We start from the raw sequence: 11,415 nt of genomic DNA, 5'->3' as shown, positions 1-11,415 counted from the left end.
CGGCATCTCTGGGTGGGAGTGCTCAACGATGCGTAATCGTGTTCCGATCATGTAGCGCCGCAAATAGAGATTGAATTTATCGAGATCAAAATTGTGATTCTCATGCCATAGAACATACGGCTCTAGTCTAACTAGCCAGTCAGCAGTTGTCCTGGTCATGTCCTTCCTTGTCGTCCTAAAATTGTGGTGTGTGTTCAACAATTACCTAAAGCTTCGAATGGAGTACTATGAAAGATAATGCAACATTGAAAAATTAGTTAATACCTGTGGATGTGTGCTGGCACTGGGTTCTCTATAGGGGGAGGCAGCTCCAACTGCAGAAGACCAAATTGCCTCATAACCCTCTGTTGTGCCATCTCCTCGACGAAGACATCGAAGATGATTTTTGATTTTGTCATCCAGTAATCTCGGTCCCTTGTGCATAGCACAGACAGACCACCAGGGTATCTCGCTTGTATGGCTGCTTCCGTGTAGGGCTGCCAGATGACCCCGGTGTACGCATCGAACTGCTCGTTCAATGCTGTGTATGCCTTCCTGGTCTGATCACTAGCAAATCGTCTCTGTAGAAAACAAAAGTTAGTAGCCGCTAGCATTGAACTATCTCTTGTGCAGAAAAAAGTTACGTTAAACTATAACACGGTGCATACCTCGCGACGTGTCCAACACAGACCGAAAGTAGGCATGTCGATGCCGTCAGCATCAAACATGGCGTCTATAGGCTCACGAACACGTACATCTGGTCTCCCTATAGAGAACCTCTCCCACGACCATAGCTGTAGGAATAGAGGGCATCCAAGAAGGGCTGGCTTTCTCGATGTAAGCTGGCAACCGTTGCACATACCTCGGTATGTAGCCGCTAAGACCGCCGAACCCCAACTCCTCTGTCTGATCTGATCCGCCGTCTGAGCGCTCGCTATCTCGAGTGCCATAGGGATGTAGAGCGCGTTAATAGTGGTGACATGGTTCTCTGTGAACATCACCTTGCCGAAAAGCCACATTAAGTAGGTCTCCAGGCTCCGAGTGATCTGTTCCGCAGTCAACGGCGCCCGGAAGTTTTGGATCTGCATTAAGCAAAGAGAAAGTTTTAGTTAGCCGCAGTTATTTTCTGTAAAACCATATGCACGATAACTTGAAGATAAGATGTTGGGGAAATTACCCGGAAATTGAGCAACCACTCATACTTAGGTCCGTGATGCTCCCATACCGGATCCGGAGCATCCAGAAAAACACCATGAAAAGGTTGTGTAAGGGCTAGCTCCCAACCAGCCGATGCTTCCAACGGTCCTATGGTATGACCTGCCAACGGTAGTCCGAGCAAAAGTGACACATCCTCCAGAGTAGGAGCCATCTCTCCCCATCGGAAGTGAAACGTGTGGGTCTCTGGCCTCCAACGGTCCACTAAGCAGCTCAGCAAGGACCCGTCGATGGCGATGCGTTTCTCACCCGGGATAGACTCAACCAGACACGCGAAAGGTAAAAGGCCGGCCCATTTCAACCTTCATCAGAGAACATTTCAGTTAGTGTCTCCCATTAATATGCATGTCAGTGTGCAAATTAATAAAACACGTACCGCTGAAGCCATCCTGGGTGTATCATCCAGTTTTCTTTAGGAGTGCGAGTGACAAGAGGCTCAAGCTTGCGCTCATACCATATCGCACCACGATGACCCCCTATCAATGTCCCCATTCAGCAACCACATTCCTGACATTCCTGCATATAAAAAATTCAGAACATAGTGCCACACTTAATACAAATTCAGAACATAGTGCCACACTTAATAAAAATTTAGAACATAGTGCCACACTTAATAAAAATTCAAAACATAGTGCCACACTTAATACAAATTTAGAACATAGTGCCACACTTAATACAAATTCAGAACATAGTGCCACACTTAATACAAATTCAGAACATAGTGCCACACTTAATACAAATTCAGAACATACTACTGCTAGCTTAGCTTCTTCCTCTCGCCCTTACTCCTCTACTGCCTCTTCCTCCTCTTCTTCCTCGGTTGCCTCGTCCACGCCCAGTGACGAAAGTGGGACAATTAGTGTCCCTATGGCCAAATTCATTGCACAGAATGCATTGCCTAGTCGGACCTCCTGCTTCAGATTCATCCATATCATTTCGGATGCGCCGACAGTGCCGTCTGCCTCTACTTGTACGCATATGCTCTAGGTTTGGAATGTAACGCCTTTCAGCGGGGTTGACGCTGTTGAAATTACCCATTGATCGAAAACCCATCAGCTCACCTGTCCAGGTATTGAGGACAGACTCTTTCAGAAAAAATGGAGACACAAACGATATTGCGTCCATTCCAAGCTGCCCGCAAGCAGCAAGTACATGTGAGCAAGGTAGGTGAAGCAATTTCGGTTTGTTGTATGTGCACTCACACGTTGGCCAGGCTTCATTACCAATTTTCACCTCATGCGTCCTCAACTCATTTGCACATCCGAATTTGTTGTTGGTTAAGCGGACCTCAAACCTTCTTTCTTGATTACCGTTGGCGACTACAGTGTGTGATCTAGCTTTTTGCATCTTGTTGTCCATGTACTTCGTGACTCTTTCACAGTACCGTGTATTCGGGTTGTTGAAGATATGTTGCTCTGCTTTTTGACGTCTATCTCTGAAATACTTGATGGTGCCATAGAAAATACCCTCAACGATGGCTGTAAGTGGCAATGCCCGGTTTCCTCTGAGGACAAAGTTGTATGTTTCTGCGAGGTTTGTTGTCATGACACTGTATCGTGCTCCATGTGTGTCATGTAGCAAAGACCACCTCTCTAGAGGCTCATGCTCTATCCACTGCTCGAAGGTTTTAATCGACCTCCCAAGCCTTCTCCTAGTACCAGGTGGGTCAAAGCCTGGCAGGTCACATAGCCCAACAGGCTCCTCCTCCACGACCGCTGTTCCTGTTGCCAACTGTGCAGCTACTGCTTCAACATGTGCCCTCACCGCTGCATCTCTTGCAGCTTTCCTGTCCCTCACGTGTCTCTGCGTGCACACATTAAGTCTGTCGCGTATCAAATTGTACTTCCATAGCTGGTTCTGCTTGCAGAGTTTTTTGAACAGATTCATCAGGTTCTTATTTCTAAACTGCGAGAAGAAATTAGCCCCCAGATGGCGCATGCACCAACGGCTCTGCAAGTCGGTTTGTCAGTGTCCTTATCGCACTGAGTATACCTGCATGCCTGTCATGAAGGATGCACACATTGGGCTTCTCCTTCACAACTGATATTTTCAACTGCCTGAAGAACCATGTCCAACTTTCAATGTTCTCACTCTCCACAAAAGCAAATGCGAGTGGGACGACTTGATTTTGGCCGTCTTGACCTATGGCTGTCAGGATCTGACCCTTGTACTTGCCTGTGAGAAAAGTACCATCAACACATATCACCGGTCGGCAATGCCTGAAAGCTTCGATGCATACACCGAAAGAGAAGAAGAGACGATGCAGCACCCTCACAGTTGGGAACTCTGGCATGAACATGTCTTGGATATCGATATAGGTGCCTGGATTCCGCTGCTGCAGGGTGTGGAGGAGCTGGACAACAGAGTCATATGCATCAAAATAAGAACCAAATCTCCTCTCAAGCGCCGCATGCTTAGCCCTCCAAGCCTTGCCATAAGAAATTCTGTACTTGAACCTGGCAAAGACTTTTGTCTGGACTGCCTTCACTTCCATAGCTTTGCCCTGCACTATCTCATCGTAAAACAACCGAGCAATAAGCGTGGATGAAAGGTTGGCATGATCCTGAGGGATGCAGGGAATAAGACAAGTGTGATTAACTAAGTCACTTATCACCCAACTTGTGCCATACTTAGGGAGAAAGCCGTGCACCCTGGCGGGACAATCTGCGTTCTTGCATACCATTGTCAGGAATTTCTGACTGGACACCTGAGCTGTGAAAACCCTTTGCGTGGACATTGCCCAGTTAATTATTGCATCTTTCAGGGCTTGCTTGTTCGGATACATAGCACCCGTCGCAATATTGTTCTGGTGATATTGCCAGGCTGAATCATGTCCATCATTCACGGTCATTGCAGATGAGAAGTCATGATTCCACGATGCAGGATTCGGGACCTCCTCTGTATTTTCTTCTTCATCTGACTTGTCAGAATCATCGGCATGACCCCTTTCAACATCAGTGTCTTCTTCTTCCATCTGGTCCTGCATTTGCCCATCTACCTCGTCAGCATCCACCTCGCCATTGTAATCACCATCGGCATTTCCTCCTTCTACCTGACTACTCTGCCCTGGTTCATAACCATAAGCATTTCCTCCTTCTACCTGACTGCTCTGTCCTTGTTCGTAACAATCATCTCCAGCATTTGACATAGATAACTGCCTCCCTACACTGCTATGACCAGGATCGTAGCCACCCTCGCCTTCATGTGTAGTGACCTCCTTCACGACGGGAAGAACTAAAGCAACAGGATTGCATCCCCTTCGTTCACAACCTTGTAACCACCGCACCCATTCGGAGTCTCGCTCTATCAGCCTCAAATAAAAGTAAATTATTGAACTTGACCGTGTCCACAATGCATGAACACCGACGGTGTGTGTTTCAGTATCAAGACCTAAACTTGCCCCAATCCATTCTTTCAACTGACTGACAGACCATGTTTGAGGTGCGCTCATTGGCACATCTATATGAGTAAATTCACTCAGATCTGCTCCCATCTCAGTTGTTTGGACAGTACCATGACCATAGAAAAATCTGAAGTTCACTACATCAGACATCTCGGCTCACCTATTTTTTTTCAACAACGAAATACAGGTATTAAGCAACAACTTAATATAGCCCCACTAAGAAATATTAGACATGTCTATATATTAGCTAGCTATATATTACAGAATATTAACGGAGCAACTAATACAAGTATTAAGCAACAACTTAAAATGCTCACCAAGAACACCTAAATATTTACGTTTACTACCGGAGCAACTCCAATTACTGACACACCTAAATATATTTACGTTTACTACCGGAGCAAATAACAATAATCGCACACCGGAACCGGGAAATAAAATGCTCACCACGACCACCTAAATATATTTACGTTACTACCGGAGCAAATAACAATAATTGCACACCGGTACCGGGAAATAAAATGCTCACCACGACTACCTAAATATATTCATGTTTACTACCGGAGCAAATAACAATAATCGCACACCGGAACCGGGAAATAAAATGCTCACCACGACCACCTAAATATATTTACGTTACTACCGGAGCAAATAACAATAATTGCACACCGGTACCGGGAAATAAAATGCTCACCACGACTACCTAAATATATTTACGTTTACTACCGGAGCAAATAACAATAATCGCACACCGGAACCGGGAAATAAAATGCTCACCACGACCACCTAAATATATTTACGTTACTACCGGAGCAAATAACAATAATTGCACACCGGTACCGCGAAATAAAATGCTCACCACGACTACCTAAATATATTTACATTACTACCGGAGCAAATAACAATAATTGCACGCAACTTCGAAAATAAAAATGTTTGTTGAAATATACCCTTGTAGCGTGCGTGCGAACGACGAACGGCGGCCTTCAATCACCGGAAACTCCACCAAACTACCGGAGCTTCACCTCCACCACACTGCCCCAGCTTCACCACCACCACCTCCACCACCGCCACAACCTCCACCAATGCGCTGAAAAAATGCTCCAACAAAATGCTCACCACGACCACCACAAGCTACCCCATCAGTAGATTGAGGTCTCTTTTGGCTCCCCTAACTATGTAGAACCCATTCTCGGTGCCAAATCCGTGAAAAAACGGGGCATTTTGGTGTATTAATTGGAGCTAGTTCGTGTAAGAGAGAGGAGGAAGGAAGAACAGAGAGAAACTTGCGGTGGGAGAAAGGGAAAGAAGAAGGAGAGGAGAAAGAGGCGTGTGCTGCGGGGCCGGCTCCCTGTCGGCCAGCAGCTGGCCGATCGGTCGGCAGCTGGCTGACTGGGTCGCCCGTGACCCAGCCCGCGCCGACAGCCAGCGCCTGACGTGGCCTGGCCAATAGTCGGCCTCCGCGTGGCCGAGAAGCCACCTGTCGGCTCGCAGTTGGCCGATAAGGCCCAGTCGGCCTGCTGCTAGCTGACTAGGACCAGTCGGCCAGCTGCTGGCCGACGGTGTATTATTTTTGAAAATAATTTTTTGGGCGTAATATTTATGCAAATTACTAAAAAATGTATTATTTTAAAAAAATTAGCACTGATACAACGCTACAGCTAACAGGCAGTAGTAGCGCGGGTGCCACCCGCGCTACTACTATGTCCGTTAGTAGTAGCATAGCGTGGTTCTGGACCCTTGCTACTGCTAACTAATTAGGAAATAAAAAATAAACTCCAGGCATGGCTGCTGTTGCTAGGCGTCATCGTCCTCTTCATCCATGGCCGATGCTGATCCTGGTGGGGGTAAATGTTGGAAATATGCCCTAGAGGCAATAATAAATTAGTTATTATTATTATTATTATTATTATTATTATTATTATTATTATTATTATTATATTTCATTGTTCATGATAATCATTTATTATCCATGCTAGAATTGTATTGATAGGAAACTCAGATACATGTGTGGATACATACACAACACCATGTCCCTAGTAAGCCTGTAGTTGACTAGCTCGTTGATCAATATATGATTACAGTTTCCTGACCATGGACATTGGATGTCATTGATAACGGGATCACATCATTAGGAAAATGATGTGATGGACAAGACCCAATCCTAAGCCTAGCACCAAGATCGTGTAATTCGTATGCTAAAGCTTTTCTAATGTCAAGTATCATTTCCTTGGACCATGAGATTGTGCAACTTCCGGATACCATAGGAGTGCTTTGGGTGTGCCAAACGTCACAATGTAACTGGGTGGCTATAAAGGTTCAATATAGGTATCTCCGAAAGTGTCTGTTGGGTTGGCACGAATCGAGACTGGGATTTGTCACTCCGTGTAAACGGAGAGGTATCTCTGGGCCCACTCGGTAGGACATCATCATAATGTGCACAATGTGATCAAGGAGTTGATCACGGGATGATGTGTTACAGAACGAGTAAAGAGACTTGCCGGTAACGAGATTGAACAAGGTATCGGGATACCGACGATCGAATCTCGCGCAAGTATCGTACCGCTAGACAAAGGGAATTGAATACGGGATTGATTGAATCCTTGACATCGTGGTTCATCCGATGAGATCATCGTGGAACATGTGGGAGCCAACATGGGTATCTAGATCCCGCTGTTGGTTATTGGCCGGAGAGTTGTCTCGGTCGTGTCTGCATCGTTCCCGAACCCGTAGGGTCCACACACTTAAGGTTCGATGACGCTAGGGTTATAGGGAATAGATATACGTGGTTACCGAATGTTGTTCGGAGTCCCGGATAAGACCCCAGACGTCACGAGGAGTTCCAGAATGGTCCGGAGGTAAAGATTTATATATGGGAAGTCCTGTTTTGGTCGCCGGAAAAGTTTCTGGTTTTATCGGTAATGTACCGGGACCACCGGGAGGGTCCCGGTGGTCCACCAAGTGGGGCCACCGGCCCCGGAGGGCTGCATGGGCCAAGTGTGGGAGGGGACCAGCCCCAGGTGGGCTGGTGCCCCCCCACAAGGGCCCAAGGCGCCTAGGGTTTGGGAAGGGGGCGCCTCCACCTAGCTTGGGGGGCAAGTTTCCCCTCTCCCCCCCTTGGCCGCCACCCTAGATGGGTTTGGGGCTGCCGCACCCCTTGGGGTGGAAACCCTAAAGGGGGCGCACCCCCCTCGCTCTCTCCTATATATACTTGAGGACTTTGGGGCTTCCAACACATGAGTTTTGACCTCTCCATGGCGCAGCCCTGCCTCTCTCCCTCCTCCTCTCCCGCGGTGCTTGGCGAAGCCCTGCAGGATTGCCACGCTCCTCCACCACCACCATGCCGTCGTGCTGCTGCTGGATGGAGTCTTCCCCAACCTCTCCTTCTCCCCTTGCTGGATCAAGGTGTAGGAGACGTCACCGGGCTGCACATGTGTTGAACGCGGAGGTGCCGTCCGTTCGGCACTAGGATCTCTGGTGATTTGAATCACGACGAGTACGACTCCATCAACCCCGTTCACTTGAACGCTTCCGCTTAGCGATCTACAAGGGTATGTAGATGCACTCTCCTTCCCCTCGTTGCTAGATTACTCCATAGATTGATCTTGGTGATGCGTAGAAAATTTTGAATTTCTGCTACGTTCCCCAACAGTGGCATCATGAGCTAGGTCTATGCGTAGTTTCTATGCACAAGTAGAACACAAAGCAATTGTGGGCGTCGATTTTGTCAATTTACTTGCCGTTACTAATCTTATCTTGATTCGGCGGCATCGTGGGATGAAGCGGCCCAGACCGACCTTACACGTACTCTTACGTGAGACTGGTTCCACCGACTGACATACACTAGTTGCATAAGGTGGCTAGCGGGTGTCTGTCTCTCCCACTTTAGTCGGATCGGATTCGATGAAAAGGGTCCTTATGAAGGGTAAATAGAAATTGGCATATCACGTTGTGGTTTTCGCGTAGGTAAGAAACGTTCTTGCTAGAAACCTATAGCAGCCACGTAAAAACTTGCAACAACAATTAGAGGACGTCTAACTTGTTTTTGCAGCATATGCCTTGTGATGTGATATGGCCAAAAGGATGTGATGAATGATATATGTGATGGATTGATCATGTTCTTGTAATAGGAATCACGACTTGCATGTCGATGAGTATGACAACCAGCAGGAGCCATAGGAGTTGTCTTAATTTATTTATGACCTGCGTGTCAACATAAACGTCATGTAATTACTTTACTTTATTGCTAAAGTGTTAGCCATAGTAGCAGAAGTAATAGATGACGAGACAACTTCAAGAAGACACGATGATGGAGATCATGATGATGGAGATCATGGTGTCATGCCGGTGACAACGATGATCATGGAGCCCCAAAGATGGAGATCAAGAGGAGCAAAATGATATTGGCCATATCATGTCACTATTTGATTGCATGTGATGTTTATCATGTTTTACATCTTATTTGCTTAGAACGACGGTAGCTTAAATAAGATGATCCCTCAGTAAAATTTCAAGAAAGATGTTCCCCCTAACTGTGCATCGTTGCGAAGGTTCGTTGTTTCGAAGCACCACGTGATGATCGGGTGTGATAGATTCTAATGTTCGAATACAACGGGTGTAAGCCAGATTTACACACGCAATACACTTAGGTTGACTTGACGAGCCTAGCATGTACAGACATGGCCTCGGAACACGGAAGACCGAAAGGTCGAGCATGAGTCGTATAGAAGATACGATCAACATGAAGATGTTCACCGATGTTGACTAGTCCGTCTCACGTGATGATCGGACACGGCCTAGTTGACTCGGATCATGTTTCACTTAGATGACTAGAGGGATGTCTATCTGAGTGGGAGTTCATTAGATGAACTCAATTATCATGAACATAGCCTAAATTGTCTTTGCAAATATGTTGTAGATAAATAGCTCACGTTGTAGCTCCCTGTTTCAATACGTTCCTAGAGAAAGACCAAGTTGAAAGATATTGTAAGCACTGATGCGGACTAGGTCCGTAGTCCGAGGAGTGTCCTCACTGCTACACAGAAGGCTTACGTCTTTGATGCACCGCTCGATGTGCAAACCCCTACAACGTCGTCTGTGGATGTTGTGAACACCTGACAGACACATCCTGATGACTACTTGATAGTTTAGTGCACCATACTTTACGGCTTAGAATTGGGATTCCAATGACGTTTTGAACGCCATAGAACATATGAGATGTTCCAAGAGCTGAAATTGGGATTTCAGGCTCATGCCCGTGTTGAGAGGTGTGAGACCTCTGACAAGTTCTTTTGCCAAAAAGATGGAGGAGAATAGCTCAGCTAGTGAGCATGTGCTCAAAATGTCTGGGTGCTACAATCACTTAAATCAAGTGGGAGTTAAACTTCCAGATAAGATAGTGATTGATAGAGTTCTCTAGCCACTATCACTAAGCTACTAGATCTTCGTGATGAACTATGACATGCAAGGGATGGAGTTGATCCCGGAGCTGTTCGCGGTGCTTAAGACCGCAAAAGGTAGAAATCAAGAAGGAGCATCAAGTGTTGATGGTTTAACAAGACCACTGGTTTCAAGAAGGGCAAGGGCTAGAAGGGAAACTTCATGGATGGCAAACCAGTTGCCGCTCTAGTGAAGGAACCCAAGGTTGAACCCAAACCCGAGACTAAGTGCTTCTATTGTAAGGGGAACGGTCACTGGTAGCGGAATTACCCCAAATGCATGTTAGATAAGAAGACTGGCAACTTCAACAAAGTATATACGTGTTATTAATGTGTACATCGCTAGTACTCCTGGTAGCACCTGGGTATTGGATACCGGTTCAGTTGCTATTACTGGTGACTTGAAGCAAAAGCTACGGACTAAACGGAGACTGGCTAAGGGGGAGGTGACGATGTGTGTTGGAAGTGTTTCCAAAGTTGATGAGATCACCATCGCACGCTCCATCTTCCTTTGGGATTAGTATTGAACCTAGATACATGTTATCAGGTGTCTATGTTGAGCATGAATATGATTAGATCATGTTCATTGCAATACGGTCATTCATTTAAGTTAGAGAATAATGGTTATTCTGTTTTACATGAATGATACCTTTCATGGTCATGCACCCTATGTGAATGGTTCATTGAATCTCAGTCGTGGTAATACACATGTTCACGCCAAAAGATGTAGAGTTAATAATGATAGTACCACTTTCTCGTGGCACCGCCGCTTAAGTCATATTGGCGTAAGATGCATGAAGAAACTCCATGTCGATGGATGTTTGGAGTCACTTGATTTTGAATCGCTTGACACATGCGAGCCATGCCTCATGGGCAGGATGACTAAGACCCCGTTTTCAGGTACAATGAAACGGGCAAGTGACTTGTTGGAGATCATGCATGCTGATGCGTGTGATCCAATGAGAATTGAAGCGTGTAGTGGATATCGCTATTTTCTCATCTTCACTGACGATTTGAGTAGATATAGGTATATCTACTTAATGAAGCACAAGTCTGAAATGTTTGAAGAGTTCAAGCGATTTCAGAGTGAAGTTAAGAATCATCATAACAAAGAAGATCATGTTCCTACGATCTGATCAAAAGGGGATTTTCTGAGTTATGAGTTTGGCAATCACTTAAGACATTGTGGAATTGTTTCGCAGTTGAAGACACCTGAACACCACAAGGTAATGGTGTGTTCGGACGTTGTAATCGAACCTTATGAGATATGGTGCGATCTATGATGCCTCTTACCAATCTACCGTTTTCATTTTGAGGTTATGCGATAGAGACAGCTGCATTCACTTTAGATAGGACACCATCTAAGTCCATTGAGACGAC

General features: G+C 46.0%; 1 protein-coding gene and 1 pseudogene across 1 annotated transcript; both read right to left on the bottom strand.

Moving 5' to 3' along the window:
* Positions 1 to 257: 257 nt before the first annotated feature.
* Positions 258 to 1,348, bottom strand: LOC147963372 (serine/threonine-protein phosphatase 7 long form homolog). Its single transcript, XM_087529600.1, has 3 exons — positions 1,157 to 1,348; positions 648 to 1,061; positions 258 to 560 (listed from the first exon to the last, which is right to left on the bottom strand). Exons 1-3 carry the CDS (start codon positions 1,346 to 1,348, stop codon positions 258 to 260), a joined length of 909 nt encoding a protein of 302 aa, XP_087385726.1.
* A 608-nt stretch (positions 1,349 to 1,956) lies between these two features.
* On the bottom strand, positions 1,957 to 4,747 carry LOC147963371 (uncharacterized; annotated as a pseudogene).
* Positions 4,748 to 11,415: the final 6,668 nt, after the last annotated feature.

The sequence above is a fragment of the Triticum urartu genome, chromosome 6A (genome assembly GCF_056163025.1).
Source record: "Triticum urartu cultivar PI428250 chromosome 6A, HENAU_Tu73, whole genome shotgun sequence".
Classification (NCBI taxonomy): Eukaryota; Viridiplantae; Streptophyta; class Magnoliopsida; order Poales; family Poaceae; genus Triticum; species Triticum urartu.
The sequence above is the reverse complement of the archived record's forward strand: the minus strand, read 5'-3'. Positions and strand labels throughout refer to the sequence as shown.